A 25,939-nucleotide genomic window follows, 5' to 3' on the forward strand; every position below is an offset into this window, starting at 1 on the left:
TTATGATGTGCCAGACATTCTTTTAAAGGGAATACTTGCAGAAATCCATGATAAACCTTTCCTTTTATGATAATATAATGCGATCCATTCAAATGTAACATCGACTAATATTATATTGGAGCAGGGAGAAAGGTAAAAAAACGCAACTACAACAGTTGTGCCAGATTCGCATCCCTGGTGTCTTTTTTGATGGAGATTCGCATCCCTGGCGTCCCCCCCTTTATTTGGCTATTTCAATATTTTGGAATATGTTGATGGAGAAGCACCATGCAAGCTCAGTTATGTCTAAGACTGTTCCGTGGTTAACAAACATTAGAGTTGCCAGGACCAATCAACAGCAACGAAACTGCATGATGATTCCTCACGGGGCGCCCATCCGTGCTGATGGCATCGGTGACTTCACCAACTTCTTCAGTGTATCGACAATGCTTGAGAAGGAGGGCCGCTGTCTGGGATCACTGCATAAGAAACTGAATTAGTAACATGATTTACGCCCCAAAAGCAATATTGAAGAGTGTAACTGTAAATTATATTTTTGAGAAATATCAGGCTGTACTAATTTTCTTTTCCTCTGAGACCAGATCAAACTCTTTTTCTGAATTTCAAAGGCTGCAGAGAAATTCACCCCATAAGCAGCCGAGATTGATTCCTTGAGTTCTTGACTGATTTTGGTAGTACGACATGACCAACTTAGATGGATTTCAAAATGTGTATCCAAAAATCCCCTGGAAGCTCCTGTAGATTTAACTTATAATCTCTCCACTGAAGATGCTAAATGCTGCAGATGCGGGCTCATTGCTATGCGCACTAGAAGTAATTTCTCTCTCCACTGAAGATGCTAAATGCTGCAGATGGAGGGTAATTTCTAAATTGAACGCAAACCTTTCAACTTTGTTCATAGTCTAGAACATCATGATTTGTGGTACTAGACACTCGGCTATCATTTTTGGCATGGTTAATGTTTCAGATATGAGGCTTGGCAAAAGATAAAAAAAGGGATCATGAGGAAATTCATATATGTGAAAAAGGAAAGGGACAATGAAGAAAGATGGTTAATAGTAATCCCTTTTAATGATTATATTCACCATCGAAAAAAAGAAAAATGTGTGCGCTTGGTGGCTGGCTGATTCTTTACAAGCTTTTTTCACTGGGAACAGCTATTTTGAGGTAGTCTTTATGCACAACCTATCCCATTAATTTGCGCAAATTTGTAAGATTACAGAAGTAGGTTGTTTTTGTTAAACCTATTTATATGTCTATAGCCAACTGATCAAATATAGGAGAAAGCACTCTTACTCAGCGCAGCATGATTCCACAAGAGCGGCTAACAGAGGACAAATATTTTGAGGGATTGTGAGCCTTCTGTTCTGAAATGCAACTGCTCCAACTACCTGCACATATACTCAAAATAAGTTTCAAGTAAAAATATCATATTGATGGCAGGTATTGTTTGATGGGCAAACAAAAAAGAAATGTATAGGAATTATAATAACAATTACTCAATTAAATACCTGTGCTGGACTAAGACCTCTCCAAGGTTGCTGCATTGTAAGAAGCTCCCATAGGATCACTCCAAAGCTATAAACATCAGATTTCTCATTTGATGGCTCTCCCCGGAGAAATTCTGGGGCCATCCATTCAGGCTGCAGGGCAGAAATTTCATGGTGAGTATTTTTGTATAATGCCAAACAGAAGCACAGCTTGCAACAACATCATGCTAATATCAATCTTCTCATTCTAAGACGAATATTTTTCAGAATATCTGAATAGTGCTAACAAGAATAAACTTCTATTTATATCCACAAGCACACTTACAAATGAAATCAGAAACATATTACTCAAACTCATATACAGATTCAGGTTCATATAATGTCACAATAGTTTTAAGCTGACCGTCAACCTACTGCAACATTCCTTCATCCACGTGCGCACGGGCATGCACGTGCGCACGGGCATGCACGTGCGCACGTGTGCACATGCAGTCGCCCACACCTGCCCGCCCATCCATGCACACCCAGAGAGAGAGGTTGAACTTGGTGAGTGTAACAATCAAGAGCACAGTCCAGCAGTCAACAATAGATGGCCTCCCTAAGAGAGAGCCACGTGACGTGACTTTAAGACAACGCAACAGATAGTCATTGTAACGTCCTTAACGCAAAGCAACAGATACCCAGCTTCTCCGGAGGTTAAAAAAAAAAACAGAAAAAAGGAATTCTCATGGCTTGCCCAAGCCACACAGTCATGTTGCTATGGGCCAAAAGGCCTACAAAAAAATTCAGAAGGCAAGGAGGAAAGGTAATGTAAAAAATAAACTTATATCTTTCCCATCAAATGTGGGATAAAATGGAAGTTAAGCTTTAAGGGTCAAACCTTCCAAGTCAACTAATGATCCAGTGACTAAGCAAGATGCAGAACATCAAAGTAAACATGCATATAAATTCTGAAAAATTCCAGAAAACTAATTGAAGAATTAACAAAAATTAATACCCGACAAAAAGCATCAGTTGTAAGCTATAAGCCAAGATGCAAAAGATCTTTCTTCTTTCTACATAGAAGAGGTGTGGAAGTGCATGAAGCAAATTTCAACACCAATGCACATGTCAAACTATAAAATGTGGAATAGAATCAGAACTTCAGAAGAATATAAATGCTAACCGTTCCAGCAACAGATTTTGAGGATATAAAAGTGGTTGCCTTGAATCTGGATAAACCAAAATCACAGACCTGCATACATAATAGCATGATAAGGGGAGGGGGAGGATTTTTCCCCCAGAGGAATAAAAAGGAATTTTTTTTTTTTTGGGGTTTTGGGGGGGGGGGGGGGGGGTGTTCCATGCACAATAAAAATAAAATTTGCAAAATTTAGATCTTACCTTCACGGACCAATTCTTATCTACCAACAAATTAGGAGATTTAAGATCCCAATGAACGATAGGAGGATTGAGGCAATGGAGATAATTGATGCCTTTGGCCTGGATTTGGACAATGATTCAAATTTCAATGAAATTTATGCTTTTCTCATCAGAGAAAACAGGGCATTGGTATACAAACCACATCTAGTGCCATACGCAATCGACGTCGCAGGTCCAAAATTTCTCCCGCGGCTGCTCTATTTATCAGATGGTAAAGACTACCCCTGTTTCTCGAAGATATTAAAAAGACTACAGCAAAAATAGTAATTAAGGCAAAGCAGTTTTTGTTTCCAAAATTTTATACCATGTTACCCCAGGTTACCTTGGCAGATATTCCGTCACTATTGACAAATGAGGGCGTTTGGTGACAGCACCCATGAAAAGTACAACATTTGGATGTCGAACACGCTTCATTATTGCAACCTACAAGTGATCATGATCTCGCTTTAGGATAGAACATAAGAAACTGGTGAACTACCTATAATGAACACTTGTGATAAGTGCAAAGAGGAAAAAAGATGCCATTATACGTCAAAGAAGCTTCATGTTAATTACAAATGTCATCCAGACTGTATATACTCATTTTGACAGGGTTATCCAGCAGATCATGTTAAAGCCTCTTTGTATGTATGGCTGTATGATGTCCAGTATATCTCATTTTCTAGTACTTGTGAACGCCATAGCTCAAATGGTAGATTACAATAAAATGAAGTTTGCCCGTTTTAGGAAACTATGAAAACAGAAAACATTATCATTTCTCTGCTGACTGAATTCAAAAGCTTAAGGAACTCAACATAAAAGTACTGAAGGTTGCAAATCTGTACTAATCTACTAAGTAGGTACGATATCCCAATATGTATAATTTTAAATAGTATATCATGTCATAAAGTAAGTAATCACTGTAATTACAAAGAGGCTGAGAATTGAACACAATGAACATATCATAAAATTATACTAAACATTTGTGTAAAATATTCCATGTAAGGGTATTTAACGCACTCTCACTTTGAAAACACTAGCAACTGAAAAATTGACAACATGTCAAATAATACATTTATATCTGTATATTGCTCCTCATTGACAGACTACCCTTGGACCTTTTTAAATCATCACAACCTTCCACTGCAATTCAGAGTACTATAACCTAAGTCTGGACAATCAACCAGCCTCTCCTAAAAAATGTTGATGGTGATTACACTGATACAGGAATTCCACACACTGACAAATTTCAAGCCACAATGATTATGACTGCTTCCTAGATCCTAGCATGGTTGTAATAATGCGAAATGATGCAACAAGACATAGGTTTCACTAAGTGACTTGTTTTCTTCTATATCTTTTTTTTTGTAGAGCAACTATGTATAGATGAAATGATTGCTGGGCAATAGGTGAAACAATGCTATAACAAGTAATTTGGATTTTTTTTTTTCTTCGCATTGATATAGCCTTAGGATAGGCTTCTGAGTACAATAATCAAACTCATAGCAGACCAGTGACACTGAAGCCTAATTTCAAACTAGACCTGAGCAAATGAGGCTCAGCCTAATCTTGGACAGGCTTAGGCAGGGATATCCGGTCCATTGTGTTGAGCCAGGCTTAATTTTTTTGACCGAATCAATTTTTTGGCCAGGCAAGGTTGGCAAAAACTTACTAACCCAGCCTAACCTGTCTTGAGGTTATATAGATAAATATAAATTATCTATAATATAAGGAATATAATGGAATATATATATATATATATTTATATTAAATATTATTTAGAGGTATCTCAAATCCTCTCCTCTCAGTTCTTCCAGGATTTTTGTCTCTTGAAACCTTTCTTCACCATCTTACACACATACCATTCCCCGATCCAATTCTTCATAACCAACTTATTATGATTAAATCAGTTAAGAACAGAGGTACTGATCACTGGTCCTCACATTTGATCTGCTGTTCAAACCATAGCATAGATATTGAAATCCACTAAGGAATTGTCGGTTTTCTGCTTTTATCATTATGTGCTTACACAAAACCTAAAATAGATGAGTTTTACGAAACACTTGCTTTGCTGCTTCTCATAAACTTGTTTTTTTTTTTTATAGAAAAAAGCCTGATAGGTCATAATGTTGTTCTTGGTGGAGTCTATAGCGAAGAACACCTGACTGAACGAGGGCCGTCCAGTCCCTGGCCGGATCTCGGTTCTTGAGCAAGCTCCTCCACTGCTGCTAGGGCGCTCATAGATGAGGAAAAGCGACTTTAGGAAAGTGGTTCAGGTAGCTCAGCAGGTTAGAGCAAAGGACTGAAAAACTGAAAAATGAATCTGATGAGAAACAGGTCTCCTGCTTTTCACAAAATCAAGTTTCATGATTATCAACTTTAATAAATTAATAGACAACCAAACAGCACCTTAATATGTAGCTGATTATGCATCAAACAAATCTGTTTTTAGATGACACAGACTAGTGAATCTAAAGAATCATGATACTCAAAAACCAACGAATAATAGCAAAATGTATCTCAAGCTAGATTAATGATCTTGTTGATACAATGACGACTTGTATGAATAAAGTTAATTAGTGAATGAGCTAAGCATCAGTTTTGTTGGCACGAATTCTTGAGCAAAGAATTTGCAGTTCAAATTTTTATTCAGCAAAAACATTCTCAAAAGAGATCACAAAAGTACTGGAAGTCTGATTACATCTTATAATGCTAGAAGTGAAAATAGATTAACAATTAAGAGCTCATAAGTGGATATTAATGTCAGATGCTATTGATTCTCTAATTAATTTTGTATAGAATTCATCAAGATGTTACTATTTATGCATTACTAAATTTATAAAAAGCCTTCATTTTTCAATTACATATTCAGTATATGTACAGATATACCTCTCTTAGAAACTCCTGCTGATCTTCATGAAAATCTTGGTCAGCAAGAACCTTCACTGCAACATCCTGCATTTCACAATTTTAGTGAAACAGATTCTTCCATTGTATAGTGTTAATTTATGGAAGGATAAAGTAGAACAAAATTTCAGCAAACAAACGTTGCAGAAAAGCTAATGAAGAGAGAAAGACTTCTACATCCAAGCTAATTCTTTCACTCCACATCATATTTTCCATTTTCTGCTTGTTTTTTACAATATGGTATTTAGCTAACACATATTATGGATGCGGATGACTTATTTGGCAGGATTTGGACTAGAACTTGGTTGAATAAGTCTTCAAACGAGTAGTCCAATTAAAGCAGCTAGTTTAACTAAGTGGAATTCTTTGAAGAATAGAAGTGGTAACATAACATTTTACCACTCTTTTTACATACCACAAACTGAAGAAAAAGAGAGGGGGGGGGGGGGGGTCATTACCCTTCTGGTCATGTACTTATTAACTTCTGTGGTGATGGTGGTACTTGACTCATGACGTTGGATCTTTCTTCTTTTTAAATAAGTCAGTGTTTTATGTTTCAAATAGCAGCTGCATTTTACTGCATAGTTCCTAGGCAGTACGTTGCTACTGCACCTAGGCAGCTTATATTTGATAAATATGTAAAAAAAAATACTAATACGTAAAAAAGTAAAAAATAGAAATAAATCAGTATAAATTAAGATAAACATTATAAAGGAGGCGCAGGGCCAAATATCCGGGCTTGGGCTAATGCATGCTAGTTGGGCAAATGTCATTCAGCCCATTGACATACAGAAGGCCTTGATTCTATGAGGGGCAGCCAGGATGCCACATATGCATGTGACAGCATATGTAGCTGCATAGACCATTTTCATAAAAAATGATCTACTTGTTTCTTTGAAAATCGTAGAGGCAACATTTGCATTATTATCTCAATTAGGGAAAAGCATTAGATTGCTTTCTGTATAGGTGCATAATTCAATCTAGTGACATCTTTTGGATGTAAAGCCCAAATAAACTTTAATTTAATAACTGAATATAAGTGACTTAAATCAGGAATACAGAAGTATAGATTAATTACCGATCCATGCCATTCAGCACGGTACACAGTTCCAAATGAACCTAAAGATGGAAAATATGCAAATAAGCATAAACTCATAGTATGAGAGGAAAATAAAGCATAATTATATTAACAAAAAGAGTCCTATATAGTAGGTATATGCTTGTCCAATGCAATCTTTTTATGAAAGAAGTACCAGCACCAATGCGCTCCTTGATTTCCAATTCGTCCCAGGATATCTCAAGCCAGTCCATGACAAGAGAAGGTTCAAGACTCAAGTGTCTTGGTATGGCGACTCTTGAAGGACCCTTGCTATTCTCACCCTTAACTCCAGTTTCCCTCCATTCCAGTTGTCGGGATACTTGTATTTCAGATGCGTCATTCCAATTCTTTGTGAATTGACTACAGCTCGAAGCAATACCTTTCTGATAAGCTTCTTGAACAAAATCTTTGTTCTCAACAACCTTGGTATTTCTGTGTATAGAGGTTCTTGCAACTGCATCCAAGATACCTAATATAAGTTAGGTTAGAATCCTGCTTGAAAGAAGCCATAGCATTTATACGAATCTTAACTGAGAGGCAAGGGCTTGGACAACTAACAGCAGAGAATAGTCCAAACTTCAAAGTTCAATTAGGTACATGCTTCTCTGTAAATATTATGTAGTAGTGATAACAAGAAACCATGAACACAAGATACAAAGACCCCAAGCAAATAAGATTCAATAGAAAGCAAGAGCAAATATGATGGCAAGCATAGAAGAAACAAAACTAGCTTAGAACATGCAGCTTGGGCAGTTGAAATGTTGCAACTCAAACAAGTCTCAACAGGTAACGAGGTAAGCCCGTGCTTAATTTTTGGTGAGTAAAACTGATTTGCCCTTGAGAATCTTCAAGCATAGTTGAGAACCTTCTGGGCCCACTTTAGTAAATTCAACTCTCGGTTAAACATATTAGATGTCATCATTGTTTGAGAACACCATGCGCATAATTGGAAAGTCTATGGTAACATGATAACCAATAACCAAACAAATCAAGGTTTGCCGAACCGACCGTACCGACGAGCACCAGTACCGCTCATCCGCGGCCCTGCGCACGCGCAGACATAAAAAAAAACAAAACAAAACAAAACAAAACAAAACAAAAAACAACGCGTCCGCGCGCGTTAAGTGCCACAGAGTGGCATTAAATGGCCCACGCGGGCTGCCGCTGCCAGCCCGCGTGGGCACGCTGGCTGCCAGCCCGCGTGGGCACATTGCCCAGCGCAGGGAACCGCGTCTGCGCGTTTTTTTCCAAAAAAAAAATCTACGAGTCCGTGGGCGTTTTTTCCGACTCTGTGGCATTAAGTTGCCTGTGTGGGCGCTTTTCCCAGCGCGCGGGGCGCGCTCACGCGCGGGGAAAAAATAATTGAGCCGGTGCGAACCGGGCCCGGTTCGCATCGGTACAAGTATGGAACCAACTGGTTCCGATCCAGTTTGGATCGGGACCGTTTTTTATATGTTGTACCATACCGGTGCACGTCGGCACCGGTTCAGTACAGGCTGAACCGACCGGAACCGGTCGATTCAGCATACCTTGAAACAAATACATACAATCAAAGGCTGCATATATTCATTTTCTTGATAAAAGATTGGAAACTATTTAATAACATCCAACAATTTATCGGAAGGATGACTGATATCTTTTGGAAGAAATATTCAACAAGGCCTCATCTTGGTAACAGACTATAGAAGATACCTGCTAAATGGGATTTTGGGTGCCCATAAGGCAACTTGGTTTTTTTGGTTCCGGCCAATACTGCCATTTTTATTGAACATATCCATTTAAGTAGTTGTGTACCACCAGAATCTCAGTCAACTATCATAAGGTAGGAACATGGGGCATAAAAATATATATTACCTGAATAATGAGCATTTGCAACAAGGGCACCTGCATGTTCTTGAACTAGCATCTGATTCCATGGAGTCTCAGCACTATAATAATTTTGGCAACCTACCGAGCAAGAAACTTGGAATGGTGAAGGCACAGATGAGAGTAAGTTCCCATTGATGGATGAATCTGGATCATGGACATTTCCTGGTTCACCAAGTAGATCTACCACATACTCCCTGTTAAATTTATTTAAAAGAGAGAGAGAGAGAATGAAAGGAATGAAAAAGAGATGCTATAAAATACATCAGAACTTGTGGCATCCGACCTTAAAACTTGAATCAGCTCCTAAGAAGACATTTATATGAACAGCCTTGAAGTTTCTCAGTATTGCTTGTTTAGGTATGTAGTGGTTGTTGTGTTTTACTACTTATCTGAGTATATAAACATGTTAATATTATTTGTCTCAGGCATGGTCATGTTCATTTAGTAGTTAGACTCATCTGTTTGGTTGTTAATCAAGAAGCATGGCTACAATTGTATAGCATATTACCTTAGGCTATGCACTGTATGTGTTTGAAAGCAATCAACTTTAAAATACGTGATGACCAATGGTTCTAGGATCTTACCAATTACTTCTAACCTATACTTCCGCTCAGAAACAACTCTTAAGTGACTTAGAAGTCAGAAATGGTTTCAGTGATGTATCATGATTCATGAGTGGGAAGTTTGTCTACTAGAGGATTATGAAGTAAAACAAAAGAGTAAGAAAACTAAGCTTCAGAGAACTACAAGAGACTTACCGTAATGATTTCTTCCCATCATCAATTTTGATAAGACAAGAAGAAGGATGCGCTGAAGAACAATACTTGCAACCTTGAGCTATCCGGCATGGTAAACCTATGTAGTCAGCCAGTTCCTGCATATTTTAAAACAAAATGTAAGAGATGCTGCCCTAATTACATTTGTAGCTCTTGCAAAAGGACAACTCTATAATCTATTTTCAAGATTCTTCTGCCCCAATCTTGTGAAAGGCAAATAAAGCGTTCATATAAAACATCATAAGAACGTAAATAATGGCCCATATTTATGTTTTATTATATGATTTTAATAGAAAATAATTAACAATAATTAATAATGTACTTTCATCATCTGTCTTTTTAACGTTACAGGCTAGAAAATCCTCACTCACTCATCCTAGAGGCAGGTTTCTTTAGACATGCATAATTGGTTTCAATAGATACATCTAATTTTGAATGTCCCTTTGACATCTATGCCCTGCTCAGCCATGATTTCCTCCTCAAATTCCCAGCATCATCAAACATTAGATATCAGATTTTCACATTTCTTGCATAGCTTAAATATCTGATTTTGATAATAAATATAATGATTGTTACAAAAACATGAAGTGTTGAGGGCCACCCGAAAGGAGAGTAAAAGAAGAGCTAGAAAATTAGAATAAGCTTTTTCACAAACTACTCTTACAAGATTTTTTGCCCAAGCAGAGAAACAAACATCCAAATAACCACAGCAGTTGTACAGATCACCATCTTGTTATAAACCTGGAAATTTTGGGGAAAAATTTACAAAAGTACGAGGTCTATAGGAGAAAAAAGGTGTTTATTATAAAATCAGAGGTATATAAAACACATGTTGATCAAATTTTCTCCATTCAAATATGAATGACGGTAGTTTTCTCCAGCCAACAAGGACGGCACCTATTCGGCCAACGTTACTTAAATATCTTAGCACGAGTGCTGAGTCTTGTTTCACCATAACTGTTTGGCAGAACAACATCTTGAAAGCACAGAATGGACAAATCTTCACAAATATAACAGTAGTACTATATCAGGACTGTATTGAAGATAGCAGGGGTAGTATGTAAAGAATTGCATACCTTGAAAAGAATGGCACGGTGCCTACAAAGGCCGAAAGACAGGCTACCTATTGAGATAACAATGCACTGTTGATTGTTTCTCAACTGTTTACTATGTCTTTTCCATTGCCTATAGAGATCGCCTTGCTCTGTTTTGAATGCACCCCTTCAAACTCCCAAAATATACTCAAATTAAACAACCAATAATAAGATGTCTAAGTAATCTGCAACTAAATAATCACGGACATACCCCATAGAATCTGAAACAAGTCTGGCAAGCTTTTTTACAAGCTCTAAGGTAATTCCAGATGCATAATACAGCTCTAGAGCTCTATTTTCAAGTTTCATAAGGCCAGAATCGCCATGTCTGTCAACGAGGACAACTTCCAATGATGACTCAGCAGGATCAACTGCTTTAAGTGACATCAACAAGGGTATTCTCCTTCCTTCATCTGATTCATTGCACATGGCCCACAAGTGTGGATCCATTCCCAATATGTTATAAAACCCATCAGATATCTTATCGGAAAATGACAAGCAACCATTTACCTGCACAAACAATTGACAGTAAATCAGCTAAAAGCTTTCAATTGTTCAGTTATCTTGATTAAAAGACAGATAGATGAATGTGCTGAAACAACATCCTCTTCTTAAGAAGCCAACTTAATTTGCTGGAACAAATGAAACTTCCAATCTGAATACCTCAATTTCTACTTCTAATTGACAAACACAAATAAACCTGCTTCTCTGTCAAATGCTTTTTTACGGTATATAAGCAAAATCTGCAGATTTCCTTGTCAACAATTGACTTATTCAAGAAAACTCCTTGTTTGTCTATGTACGCCTTTCACACATATATCTCTCGCATGAACCTATCATTTTTAAAGTTAGTTATACAGAAACTTCTTATTAGTTCATCATGAAGGGCACAAAGTCATTGACTATCCATCAAAATCAATCAAGAAGGACCATAAAATGTTGCCACATTAATGGACATAAAAGAGCTTGCCATCTCAAAAATTTATCCGAGACACGCTTCCAATTAGCATAGATTCTACTGTTATCCCTTGTTATACAAAAGGCACATGGATCATTACACAGAAAAGGAGAAAAGCTTTAAATAGCTGATAGCTAATTTTTAACGCAAACTAGGAAAAGATAAGGTTAGCCCAACATGATTTCTATATTCAATATGAAATCTTGAATTACTTAAGGAAAAAAAAAATCAGATAACACCATTTAAAATGATGCTTGCCAAAAGCTCTTATAACAGTATAAATAAAATCACAAGGATTTGGTTTCAAGAATGGATATATGCACTCCTGTTACTCATAAAGAAAGGTTTAAGAACAAAACCTTTTTTAGAAAAATAATGCAATCTAAACCAAAAATGGATGTTAACTAAATTCACATCAAGCTAAATCATGCAAGAGGACCCATCCAACGACCATACATAGGAGATTCTTGCGAAAATAATTTGGCTTACAACATAGAATTCCTTTTTCCGTATGACAAGCAAATTAAGTCAAAATATGTGTATTAACAAATTGCAGTTTGGCCTGTATGTTGGAAAAATGAAACATACTTAATAAATAGAACTAATCCAACCCTCTTCCCGATACAAGTTTTTATGAACAAAATATTTTCCTTTTACCGAAAAGATCTGATTCTGGCTTTACTTTTAGGAACAGAATATGTCTGAGGAAGGCAAGACACGTGCCCAGCTCAAAACAAGCAAAACAAAATCAGACATTACTCTAATCCTCGTATTCCGTTTCCACCTAGAAAGCTTAACAAACAAAAACACATTTTTCCCTAAAACTAGCCATTTCCTTATAACAATTCCAAAACAGTCTGCTTTCTGAAACCAAACATGGATATTAGAAGGGGAGAAGCCCAATTTTGGCATCATATCAGAAACGAAACATACCCAGAGACGATATGACACGGTGTCCGAATCTGACGAGACTCCACAAATCTCCTGCGCGCTCTCCGGAAGCAGGTCCGGCTGGTCCGCCAAGAACGCCTGCGACGTCAGCCGAGCAGCAAGCGAGAGCTGCAGATAGTAGCTCTCCCTCGCTCTCTGCGCCCACTTCCGATCACCGGGCTCGTCCTTCAACTCCCCGCCATCTACCATAAAGCTGCTTCCATCCCCTGTCGTCGTCGTCCCCGATAGCACGTTCCCATCCATCGTGAACAAGCTCCCACCAAAGCTACTACTCCCACCATCACTCGACAGCCGCTGCAGCGGCACCACGTCCTGGTCATCGATCATATCCACCGCCACGGGAACGGTCAATTCCCATCCGCCATCGGGTTGGAGCACGGGGCGGCGGGCCTCGTCGGCGGCCGGCCGCGGGCGGGAGGGAAGGAAGACCCGGCGTGCCTTGGGGACGGCCGGCGGCAGGCGATGTCGGGGGGGCAAGAGGGGGGAATTGGATCCTGTAGGCGGATATAGATCGCATTGGGAGGGTGTGACGTGCTCAGAAAGCAATTGGGCGTTGGAAGGATCGAGGGGGCACGGGGGGAGCCATCGGGGTTGGGGCATTCTCACGGGCGGCGTCACGGGAGTCACGGATCGAGCTCCACGGCATCTCCAGGACTCCAAAACCCTAGCCCTTCGATCGGCAAAAAAGTGAAAAAACAAAAAAGTTCAAGAAAAATTGGCGCGGGGGGCGGTGTTTAAGAGGCGGTGGAAGGCGGACTAAAGGATGGAGGGCGGCGAAGGGACCGCAAAGCGATGGGGGTCGGGGTCTCAAGTCGAAGCCAGGGGGGGAGGAGGGATTGATAAAAATTAAGCGGGAAAAGCTAATGTGCGCCGGATGCGCAAGGGGTTGAACGGTTAGAATATTGACACGCGGCAATTAGAGTGTCTGGGTGGCGACACGTTAGCGCGAGAGAGTGGGTGCGGCGTGCCACCTATTGGACTCGCTTTCAGCGCCCCCGCATTTATTCGCGGCGGCCTTCCAAGTTGAACGGTTTCAGCTAAAAAAATAGTCCGCATAAATAACTACATACGAGAATCGCTATATATATATATATTAACATTGGCAGCTCATAACCAGAGTACAGCCAAAAAAAACAGACAATAAAAAAAGTACAAAAGAAATAAAATGGAGGCGTGAGTCTCAAACACATGCTTTCAATCATCCTTATGATGATGTATATTTTTGTTTGATGTGCTCCAACAACTATATTGGATGTGACCATTATGACACTGTCCTATAAAATCTACAAATCACTATCTCAGTTTTCATTATCTTAAGGAATTTGATCATGCTTTAACTTATTGACAAATTAAGTTTTTTAACAAATACGAATATGTTCAGTTTATGTCCAGCCATGTGAGTTGCCTTATATTAGATTTAAGTAGTCTTTATTAGAACAGTTGGTTGTTATATGTTTGCTGTCAATAAACAGTCAATCTAACAAAGATCCATGAATGTATATAATTCTTTATTATATATACATATCTATTGCTTGCTCTATATTAACAGCCAGCACTAGCTTATATATGATCTGCCATTGTCATGGCAGATCTGATGAAGCTTTATGCGGACGTTTGCATGGAGCAACTTCCGGTAGCAACGGGAGACACTTAAAATAATAAGTGGCATTTCTTTCGTCACCTTTTGCGATTGGATCCTCGTGGAAGGCCGTTTGGTCGAGCCGGGAAGGAAGCCTCTTTTTGGAGCTTTTGCCAAAAACAGAAAGTGTAAACTGTACCTCCATGTCCACTGAAATGGAGCATTTTTTTTTTTCTCCCTTATGGTAATACAACTCATTGTTCTTGTCACACCCATGCCTAAATCCCTACTTATATCAAAGAAAGCTCCAGGGGAACTCTGATCTTAAGCAATGTAACTCCTAAGCGATCGTTTAATTGCGGCGCTAATATTGCAATTTTGTTTCGGATTATACCAATTATCCAAATATTTGATCGCAATTATGCACTGAATTGAACCTAGACATGTCAACATCTATGTGGATTTCTTAGAGCAATGATTTCTAACAATTGGGCATTTGCAGCATGAGAAGCATCCACTTGCAGATGAATTGGATGGCCACCTTTATTCATTTAAATAAAGCCATGTCCTACCATCTCACCTTCTTCATTTGAAGTTTTAAAATTCTTGTAAATAGGATAGAATGACAAGATAGCCAACTATAAGAAACCAACATCCCAAATACACTAAACATCCAATGTATTTTCTTCTTCTCTATTTGTGTGTGTGAGTGTGTGTGTGTGTGTGTTTAGTAGTTATATATCTTTAACAGAGTGTATAAATTATGATTTCCTTGATATCTTTTGAGTCCTTAATATGACATCACCCCTAACTCCTTTTATTTCTAATGGACATATCCACCTATCTTTCCAATCAATTTGTGATTTCTAGACCTTTTCACCAAAATGGAATGCATCTCTGTAAAGTACAAGGAGGAAAGTGAGAGATGGGTTGTTCATGATGTCTGTTGCAAGTGAAATGAGCCTGGATCCAAAAAAGCTTTGTTCCTTCCATTAAGGGAATGCCTGCAGCAGTGCCCCATGTAGACCTGGACCACTCTTAATTTCTTCCCCACCACACACAGTTTAGTAGCTACTCAAATAAATAGCCTTATGCTTTGCTTGCAGCCTAAGCCAATAGCCTCGTAATCATAGAAAAAACAATTGATGAAACTATTAAACAACTAGAATGATTGCAAAGACCTGTTAAAGTATTGGTCCCAAGGCTTCGAATCCACTGTGAGGGAATGTGCCTAAAAGAAGCCAAATATCTTAAGAAAGTGAGGGCAATGACACCATTCTAAGCCTTATATGTTTGTTTCTGGGCCTTATATGATGGGGAATATGGCAATTATTTAGTTAGCATATGCGAAGTGATGAAGAAGAGTGGAAGACCAAGTGCATTTTATATCCATTTGGTTGCATTTCCAGTCGTCAGCTAGAAAGGTTCTCTTGAGAACCCATTGGACCGTATTTACTTTTTAAGATGGAATTTTGTATATAATAACTTGTTGGAGTTTTTAATTTGAAAAAGACTTAAATTTAAAAAAATAAAACCAACCTTATCCCTTAATTTTTTGTTAATTCAAATGCCTTAACATACTTCTTTTTCTTTGTCCCGCACCGGATATGGGAAAGCAAAAAATCTCATCCCATGAAGCCTAAGTCAGACTTTGGGGAAAGTGGGTTGGAGACCACATGTCTGCGTGGCTCTTTTTGCAATCTTTCGTTCTAGAAAATTGAAGGAGTCGACCAAATCTAGCCTCCCAGTGATTGTGCTTGTTAGAGGATGATCAGGCTGAGCCATATCTTGAGGATGAGATTGCTACAGATCTGCACGTAAGGGGTAAATTATGTTCTTATGGCAATGTTTCTTGATCCAGGCTCAACATAATTGCTTGTCAAATATCAATTGTCCGTGTCACACTCAAAGATTTGCATCCTAAGTCATGATGAATCATGGCCTTCTGTTATATACACCTTTTGCAAATCATGTCTACCATGCATGTCAAACTCCAGTACATATATCAATAAAGAGACAAAAGAGTAGGCTATAATCTGAATGGTGTCAGTTGAACCCAAATTCTGAATTGCTATACTTGAGTAAATTAAACAGATCACTGAAATAGTAGTAAAACTCATATATCTTTTCCATAAATATCTAGACTGAGTTTGAAGTTAACCCAGCCTAGTCAAAAACAGGTATATGGATTCAAAACCAATCAATTATGGTTTTTATCACAGCCATGCTAGAATTAAACCTGAACTGGCCAGGTTAAATCCCAGAAAGGGTATAAATAGAGCAGTGTTGTTAAGGATATTTAGCATGGCTCAAGCCTAAAATGGACAATGCTATCAATTTATGGTGTCATGTCCAAGGAAAAGTGAAGCTCAACATGGGTTTTGAAGGGGATGTTTTTGGAGGCAGAATGGATGGCAGATTCGAACGGAAAAAAAAAAAGAAGAAAAAGCTTGATTCAAAAAGAAAAAAGCTTGATTCCCCTAAACGAAAGAAGCCTATAGATTATTCATTATAGTTACTGTATATCTATAGTTGGATAGAAAGGCATAGCAATTAGATCTTGCAAGCAATCCTCAAGCCGAAAAGATATAGGAGCATCACATGGGTCAGCAATTTTCGACTTACCATTACCATCCACACAGAAAAGTTTATTCCCAAGCAAAATGAATAGAAAACATTCTAATGAAATTTTCGAATGAGAGAGAGAGAGAGAACATAAAGTGAATAATCTGCTAGAGAAGAAGAATCTCGAGATCTAGGGTGTCTTTTTGTATGGAGATAATATCCTCAATTGTTCGAGCGAGACCGTTAGTGCCTTGGGTGTGCGAGCACTGTGGAATCCAAACTACGATACTCCCTTGTCCCTCTGCCATCAAGGGAATCCATACCAATCCCAATGCAAACTCTTGTAAACGTCAGTCTTGAACAACAACCTATCCTTAATGGAACCGATCTGATTTTCAGAACAAGAGGAATTCCGTGCTTCTTTCGGATAAGACTATTGCTAAATTAGAAGATTGTATGGATTATTGATCTGTTACATCCAGAAGAGTTGATGCACCACATAGGGAGATTGTGTTCAATTCCATTTTCTAGTTCTAATCACGAGTTCTTACTATGGAACTATTTGGATGCCTTCCAACCACCAAAACACTTCAGAAGGAGTGCTTACATTATACTATGCTAGGATTCTTTACCCTAGTAGGTGGATGCTTAGCTTTCTGTGTGCAGTTCAGTTTAACTAATATGATGTTGATAAGGAGCAAGAATCTTGCATCTAACTGTAGGCAACAAGTACACATTAAAGTAGATGAAACGCTTTTGAGTCTTAGATTTGGAAGACAACTACAAGAGGCAGTTGGTGAGTTTGGTCCCTCCATCCAATCATACAATTGGGATCACGAAAGGATCAGTACTCTCTAGGTCACGCACTATTCATTGCTCCAAAGCAAGTTGCTTGTGTCGATGGAGATCATTGAGGTACTTCGAGCAAGTGTAGTCCTCTGAATCACAAGCATCAAACAGTGGTGGCCTAGCAAGTTTAGGCCTCAATTCTCTTCCCACGAGCTCTGCAGATCCTTCCTCACCCTTTAAAAGCCTGACCACCTACACTCATATGATATCCTCATTTAGTTGAGTAGGTTCTTTTCAAGGTTAAGGATGAGCAACTTCAACAATTTGCTTACCCAATTCATACTAGGCCGTGAGGTCGAGAGGTGATGAATGCACATAGAAGCTACCGATAATGCACGTCTCATTTCGTCGGGGTCGTAAGCATCTCCAAGAGAAGGGTCAGCAAGTTATTTGACATTGTTTGCATCAAGGAGTGGCTTTGCCTGTTGCAAGCATAGAAGCATTGTATCTCAGAAATGAAAAATTGCCCCATAATGCTAATACCTAGCTTTGCAAGATAGCATGATTTTTTGAAACTTTAGCAACTTCTCATTGAGTAGCAAGTAGTAATTTTCAGGTCTCTGTCAAAAGAAAAAAATTTAATTTTCGGTCAATTTTGCATCACATGAAAAGAAGAAGGATCTTTTAGTTTCTATTGAAGCAAAAAAATGGATGATAAGAATGATGCATTTGAATTGACTGAGGATGAAATGATGGTTAGAATCATAATGCCTTTGTCATCGAATGATGAACTATCTTGTACCCTAATCACTATCAAATTTTTCAGAATCTATATTGTAGCATAAGCACGACATTAATGTGGTGTCAGATCGGGATTTAACCAATTTAACCCAAGCCAGTACCTTATGAATTCTTAAACTTAAAAGACATGCCTGGACAAGCCAATTCATTGATAGACCTGGTAGAACCTAAATGATATTGTATCAAAATTGAGATGGGACCACAATTGGTTCAAGGAAATTTCTTTCCCAACCCAACCCATTGCAGCCTAGGAATCACATAGACATGCCTTTGTCAAAAGGAATTTCATAGATAGGCATTAGGCAAATTTAATACCTTAAAATAAAATAAAGATCTTATAATGCATCATAACGCAACATAAAGCAAAATATTGCAAGTAAAATCTAATAATACCCATATCACTAAGCTCTGTTGAGAAGAGTCAACTGCTCGCCGCCTTGTTATGAGCTCAAGCAGCAGCACCCCGAAAGAGAACACGTCAATCTTCTCATTCACTACCCCATGCATGAAGTATTCAGGCGCCAAATATCTAAATCATAAGTGCTTAGCTGAATATATAATAAGCATTCTCAATTGGCATCAAAGTTTGAAGAGTGGATTCTTTCGAGCTTACCCAAATGTCCCTTCAATGGGGAACACAATGTGGTGAGTCCATTTGTCTGGCAGCCACTTTGCAAGTCCAAAATCAGAGATCTATGAAAAGAGAACTGCCTAGTCATGCAATAAACCAATGATGAAAGGAAGGAAGAGTTGCTAATAATACCTGAGGCTGGAAGTCTTCAGTTAAGAGTATGTTCGAGGCCTTGATGTCTCTATGGATTATGCGTCGCTGGCATCCTTCATGGAGATAGAGTAGGCCTTCTGCAATGCCTAAAGCAATCTTAAACCTTACCTTCCATTCGAGGCCTTCCTTCGAACCTGAACAACTGAATTCCTCTTCATTACTAAGCTAAAACATTATGGTGCAAGCTTTCCACGTTCAATATAGCAGTCAAAAGGTGTTAATTGCTAGGAACCAGCAAGTCCTTGAATCATAAGTGGAAGCATTATAGAGTTTCTAGCTATTTATTCAAGAAAGGTTCTGACAACCTCTCCTTCATTCCAGAAATGGTCTTGACTTGTTATCTAGGATCCTTGATTTGATTCTCATCATGTCCCTATTTCTTAAAAGTGAACCACTAAATGGTGAGATGAGATGGCCTGACTATGAGATTAATTCAACATCCTAATGAGATCATACTATCTGATGGTGATTCTTCTAGTGGTCAAACCTTTTCTGTTTGAGTAATCCTAGCTATTGCCCAGAAACCGCATCGAGTTTATATAAACTTTGGAATCACTAGGTCCAGATCCATCTCTACAATGTAGCCCCACAATGGCATGGAATTGTTGATCTCTCATTTCAGTCCAACCCATACTTCTAAACAAGGTCCGCCATTTTGGTATCGGACCTCGTATTGGTGCCACATTAGCACAATATCGGTATGGTACGATATGTAATTTTTTAGCATACTGATACTCGGTACACGATCCATACCAAATATCAGTACCAAACCATGCTTCTAAATGTCTATAATATCCTGCCATGTCTAAATGTGATTAAAATGTTAACACTACAATCATCACTACTTCCCTTAAAGCACTACTATCTTCAAAATGTATATGTTAACCCCACACATGGATTATTGACAATTTCACCATCGCTTACATGTTAAGATAACAAGGTTTTAAGCTTTTGATAAGATTTAATACTATATATGTACAATGAAGAAATAAATCAAGAAGAAACTAATGAAACAATTCAAAATGAACATTATTTCGACTTCAAAAAATCACTTTCTAAACTAATATCAGTACTAATAACTCAAATATTTATTATTAGTATAACTTATCTTTCTTGTCCCAAACATATGCATTTTCCAAATTATGACAAACACAATTATTTAACATCTCAAGGTGCGGAAAATACACATCCACCATGACCCTCTCCAGACCCCTCAATAGTAGGAATCTCATACACTGGGCCACCCTTTTTTTTTTGTATATTCTTATCATCCTATATCACTTAGATCCAACACCTAATTTATAAGTCCATTATCCAGTCTTAGACCATTCATGGCTGAACTTGCAAATTGGCCGAGCTTGGTTCTTGACTCCTTAATCTATACAACTCATGTAGGATTGAAGATGTTTTCCTCCAAGAGAAACATAGCTATGTTGAGCCCATATTTTTCTCTTTTTTGAAGTCTTAAGCCAGCCTACAATGATCCTGTGTCTACTTAGTTTTAGAATCTTGCCCCCCAGTGCCAGGTGCTAAATGTCATGCTATTAGTGCTATTTAGTCTGTTCTTTGCTTAGGTTTAATCATTGCTTTACTAGTTTAGGCTTGCCTCAAGCTAGCAATCTAGCTGTGTGCATGTGTGTATACATTTATACATACATACATATATATATACACACACACATATATACGCATATAGATGTGTGTGTGTGTGTATGTATGTATGTATATATATATATATATATATATATATATATATATATATATATATATATATATATATATATATATATATATATATATATATATATATATATATATATATATATATATATTTGATGAAATATTCTGTACAGTTTGTTAATAAGATGTATACAAGAAAGGAAAGATATACCATGAAGCACAGAAGCTAGGCTTCCATATGGAGAGAAACGGAGAACAAGGTGCAGGCCCCCTTCTGCACTGAACCCCAGTAGTTGTGCAGCATTAGGGTGATTAACATGGGCAATCATTCCAAGTTCTGATAAGAAATCTCCAATTCTCTCCTCCTCATTGTCTTTCTTTGTCAGCCGCTTCACTGCCACAAGTTGTCCATCAGCAAGGCATCCTTTATACACCTCCGCATGTCCTCCTTTCCCAATCAATTTATCTATTAACATGGAACATAGGAAAAAACAGTTACTTCAATGCTAGGTTCATAAATTGTGAGAAGTAAAAATTTTGGAGTATATATCATATAAGGGGGGGAAATTAACCTTCTTAGGTGCTACTTGACGGGAGGATTTGAGGGCTTAGAGTTTGAATCTCTATTGACTACAATGATACTAAAAAGTTCTCTCTTTTTTTTTGAGGTTAATGACATTAAAAAGTTATTAGGGGAAAAAGTGACTAAACTATACTTGTTTAATGCATCCATTTCTCTCCCTAAATATGGGTGAATAATTGGGCCATCTTAATATTCTCTACCTAAAGCTTCAGTAACTAGCAACATGTACTGTTCTGCATGATCCTACCTAAAATATGAAATTAAGAACAATTGAATTAAGAGAAAAAAAGGATAATGTTCTATGAATAAGATGGAACTGGCTAGCCTGTGTGGATCATAGAAATTGCCCTAATTAATCTTATGCTGAAACCTAGTCAAAAGTAATAGGGATGGCATAAGCCCATATGTAAACCTTACCCTATTTTTATGAGCACTTCATAAATATTCTTGCTCCTTATAATACTTTTATTTTAGATAGCAAAAGTAAGAGTTGAGATACAAACATACAAGCCCTTTGAAGTTATTGCAAGTAAGCTAGGAGGCTAAGCGGTGTCATTGTAAGTAGGATGACATTGCAAGCAGTGTCATCAATGTGCCTCACCAAGTACTAGAGAGGAAAACCACCTTATAGGACAATGGAGAATAGAGCAAAAGGAGTATGAAAGCTCTTCAGAAGGGAAGTTGTTTAGAATGGCAGAGCTGCTTTAACCAAAGCTTTTGTTTGACAATTTTGTTGGTTCTAGAAATATAAATAGCTGGAGTATGCAAGTGTGGGTTATCTCCACTTCATGGTTAGAAAAGCCAAAAATGGATGGGTGGACTCTGCTCGCATGAGCATCGAGACGTAGGTCAAATGCTTTATGACAATGAATAGTCTAACAATAGTAGAGCTTTGCATCAGGTTTTTGTTTGGCATTTTGGAATCAAGATGCATGGTGTTCGCACTCAAATGAAACATTGTTTACACTAGCAACAACACAACTTTCTTACACAATTTCATAAGGTTCGGGTTCTAACGTTGACCATTAGATCATGCCCCAAACAGATCTCAAAGTACTCCTAACTCCTATTCATCCGCCTGCATGGATCGCGAAGCAACCATTGTGCAATCCAACGGTGATTCGCATGAAGGAAGGTGCATCCGCTTGTCGCACGAAAAATGCAACCCTTGTCCAATTTCGTGTCATATGAGAAGTGCTTGGACAGTGATTAAAGATGGCAACAGAGAATCTGAGGGTAAATTTTACAAATTCAAAAAGAATTGTGGAGCTGCAATGTACCTCTTTGATTCTATATCATCTAGGTTGACATAATGTTACAAAATTGACATCTGGAAACTATTTATGAACATATTGTAAGCATAGTCGACGCATGGCAAGTAGGTGTTCCTAAATATATATTGGGTGACATGTATCTCATGTGCTAAGTATGAATAAGAAGTTTTTTTTGCAAGTAATGCCCGAACAAGTTTTCCCACTGATAGCTTATATGTCGCTTTTGAACTTGAATCATCATATCATGCTTGTATTAAGTTTTGTCTAGTCAGAAACATCAAGAGATAGAAAGTACTATTTGTAAATTTTATTTAAGTTTCTTAGTATTATATAAGTATTCAAGATCTATCCAGTATATAGCCAATATGGCACTAAACACACACATACAGGTCCTCACATATGTATTCTATTCTTTTTTGAAAATTTTATGTGCAAAATCTCTGTTGGGTAAAACTGCGTCACCTAAGCTAATAACACTTATCCCTTGACTAAAATGTTTTGCACAAAAGAAAATAGCATGTAGGCCATAGAAAGTTGTTAGCAGATTAAAGGCTATTACCAAGTTATGGTCTCGGCAATCCAAGATCCTAGAAGAAGCAGATTGGGGGCAGATCTAATATTTGATATTTTTTTCTACAAAGTAGCTGTTCCATAATTTGAACCTTTGCTATTGTACTTGGTAGCCCAAGTCTTTTGTACCCAGCAGCCACTTTTTGCTGTCAAAACACTCATAAACAAAACGATGATGCAAACATTCTTTCCTGAAAGTGGCTTAGGATTTTTTTTTTTTTTTTTTTGGTTTAAAGACATATTACAACAAACATAGGATGCCAATTAGTGCATAGCATGACATCATATTTCGTCTCTGATCTTAGCAAAAAAAACTAAAGTTCTTAAGAGCCCAAAACTTAGGTCAATCAGTGCCTAATTCATCAACATAAGGTTGATTGCTATCCAAAAACTAAAGTTCTTGAGGAGCATTGGTCCTGATTTCACAGACAGGATATCAGTCCAAACTTGACAGAATAAGAGTGGTCCTCACTGGATGCTTATAAGAGATTAGCAATGGCACTCTTATCTCATTGACAATGACATCAGAAAAGAATTGGGGGTCCATGGAAAACGTTGTTAGACCCAGGAGCTGGACAGCTTTCATGTCAGTGTCTCCTAAATGGTGTTGACATCAACATTCACCAACCCTGCAAACAGGGTTAGGGTAGGATTTGTTTATTACTAATATGCAGCTGAACCACTGTGTCAGCTCAGTATTAGGTCCGCTAGTTTATGTTTGAATAATTTTTCTGCAAAAAAAATGTCTAGAGAGGCTCAATTATGCAAGTAAATGTGACTTCATATGCTTCAAAGTTGTCAAGATTATAAGAAGAGAGGAGCATGATCGGAGAATTATTTCAGAAATCAAAGAGAAGAAGGGGGTAAAGGATTGTGTCTACGAATTCAGAGGAAAAAGTATTTTGTTGGAGTTTGTCTATTTAAATGGCAAGAAGTCACAAAGCTTCGCTCATATACATATAATTCCTCTCAAAGTAAAGCAATTAAGAGTGGAATGAAGAAACAAGATATCTATGCACTCTTTTATATATTAAAAATAGGAAGATTAGGAGCTCATTTTTCTTATTCAAATTTGTTGCTTATATATGAATCTAAACTTTAGTATTTATGCACTCTCTCTCTCTCTCTCACACACACAACCAATGAGTTTGTGCAACAAAGTGGAAATGGTATTGACAACCAGAATGCTTTCATATCAAAATGATAAAATCTTACCTCGACTGAAGTTATCAGTTGCAGCTGCAAGCTCCTGGTGATCAAAGCTCCTCCAAGAGGGCCTTCCCCTTCCAGTCTCTGAAGTAATTTCCCCACTCTCAATCCTATCCTTCTCACTTGGAGTCCTCTGCAAGCCCAAGCCTGCTGTCGCCGGCGGAAATGTTGATAGCCTCATCATGGACCTCTTCTTTCTCAGTATCAAGCCACCAATCAAAGTCCTCCATTGCAAGCTGTGGGACTCCAACACTGATCCATCTGGAGCAATTGATCGGTCCACCGACGAAGTTTCGCTGCTTCTGCCGCCGCTGCCATCAGAATCTGCTCCAGATATTGGGATCTCTAGCACACCTCGAGGGGAGTTTTGATCGGAGCTATCGCAGATACTATCATCAGGCTTTGCTTCTGAGTTTGCTCTGTTTTCCCCTGTTTCAGAAGGATGAAGAAATAAAATTTTAGTTCTTGTTTTTCTTTGTCTTCAAGAGTTTCGCAGGGAATACTGAATGGTATGAAAAAATTTGTAGAACATTGAAGTCTGACAAGAGTTGTCCATGATTTCGTTACTCTGTCTTCCTCTGCTCCAACAAAACTACGACGTCATACAGAAATTCTCAGAAACAAAGCTAGAGAGACAAAACATGCTTTGATTTAATTATACTTCATTTATTCTATTTTTTAACTTTCATCTGTTTCTACCCTTTTTTTCTACTAATTCTCGTTAGATGGTTCGAATATTTGAAAGAACTCCTTCCCAAAAAATATAGATATCTGAAAGAACTTAAGAACAAACAGCATGAGATCAAGTTGCTACCTACTCCTCTGTTACAGACCAATGGAAAGGAGGGATTTTTCGGTTTTGGTCATCTATATCTTCTCCATTGTATCTTCCTCGATTCTATGTTTCCTAGACACATTTCAATTGTTTGAAAGAAACAAAGAAAGGAATGGGCAAACCATTGAAGAGTAGCATCATTCTTTCATTACTGGTTTCCAGCTCTCTTTCATGTTTTCTATGTTTTTGTTGCCTCCCTTCACATCCGATAAAAATTTTTGTTGAAATCTAATAAGGCCGGGTGGCTCTTCTGCCTCCCGTTCCATCAAAAAAAAAAAAACGATGAAGAGTAGCATCATGTTACCTTCTTTAGAATTTCGCAAATCCTTCGAAGTCTCCTCCAGATTAGGCTCTAGAGGTTGAAACAAATAATCTTTTAGTTTCATTAGTTGATCAAAGAGATGGCTTCTCTCTATTAGCCAAGTATCATCACAAAAACAAGGATTTAACCATTAGAATCAATGGAAAGCATACCTTCCTTGGAAGTCATTGGCTTTTTAAAGTTTCCTTCCCTCCTCTGTCTTTTGGACAATTCAAGCTTCACTATGAGGAAACTATGGCTGGTACTCCGTTTCTCGGAGAAGGAAAGGAGAGGTTAAGGAATAAAAACGGTAGTGTTTTTTTTGTCTTACTGGGAGGAGAAAGAAGAGGGGGAAACAGTTATTTTCAAACTTATGAGGGCATTTCTTGGACAGCGGTTAATCTCAAAGGGAGGAAGCAAAGGA

The 25,939-nt window shown here is 38.0% G+C and overlaps 2 protein-coding genes across 5 annotated transcripts; both read right to left on the minus strand.

The window, feature by feature from the left end:
* Nucleotides 1-35: 35 nt before the first annotated feature.
* Nucleotides 36-13,365, minus strand: LOC103716188 (serine/threonine-protein kinase CTR1). Of its 3 annotated transcripts, XR_005511188.1 has the most exons (16): nt 12,528-13,365; nt 10,848-11,146; nt 10,619-10,763; nt 9,525-9,640; nt 8,752-8,960; nt 7,052-7,366; nt 6,877-6,917; nt 5,781-5,846; nt 3,235-3,335; nt 3,052-3,136; nt 2,874-2,972; nt 2,656-2,724; nt 1,512-1,643; nt 1,297-1,391; nt 626-845; nt 331-458 (listed from the first exon to the last, which is right to left on the minus strand). XR_005511188.1 is itself a non-coding variant. In XM_008804095.3 (15 exons), the coding sequence occupies exons 1-15, from the start codon at nt 13,143-13,145 to the stop codon at nt 362-364; spliced, it is 2,472 nt and encodes an 823-aa protein (XP_008802317.2). In that variant the 5' UTR covers nt 13,146-13,365; the 3' UTR covers nt 36-361. The 3 variants fall into 3 exon arrangements, 2 of the variants coding, with proteins under 2 accessions (XP_008802317.2, XP_008802316.2); XM_008804095.3 differs by lacking the exon at nt 626-845 and having other exon boundaries at nt 36-458; nt 7,052-7,351; XM_008804094.3 differs by lacking the exon at nt 626-845 and having other exon boundaries at nt 36-458.
* A 4,060-nt stretch (nt 13,366-17,425) lies between these two features.
* On the minus strand, nt 17,426-25,939 carry LOC103716207 (receptor-like cytosolic serine/threonine-protein kinase RBK1). Of its 2 annotated transcripts, XM_017844977.3 has the most exons (9): nt 25,689-25,939; nt 25,519-25,566; nt 24,386-24,808; nt 20,955-21,209; nt 19,043-19,197; nt 18,893-18,972; nt 18,673-18,808; nt 17,811-17,960; nt 17,426-17,730 (listed from the first exon to the last, which is right to left on the minus strand). In XM_017844977.3, the coding sequence occupies exons 1-8, from the start codon at nt 25,702-25,704 to the stop codon at nt 17,925-17,927; spliced, it is 1,149 nt and encodes a 382-aa protein (XP_017700466.2). In that variant the 5' UTR covers nt 25,705-25,939; the 3' UTR covers nt 17,426-17,730; nt 17,811-17,924. The 2 variants fall into 2 exon arrangements, with proteins under 2 accessions (XP_017700466.2, XP_038980843.1); XM_039124915.1 differs by lacking the exons at nt 17,426-17,730; nt 17,811-17,960 and having other exon boundaries at nt 17,978-18,808.

Source organism: Phoenix dactylifera, chromosome 1 (assembly GCF_009389715.1).
Source record: "Phoenix dactylifera cultivar Barhee BC4 chromosome 1, palm_55x_up_171113_PBpolish2nd_filt_p, whole genome shotgun sequence".
In the NCBI taxonomy this organism is placed as follows: domain Eukaryota; kingdom Viridiplantae; phylum Streptophyta; class Magnoliopsida; order Arecales; family Arecaceae; genus Phoenix; species Phoenix dactylifera.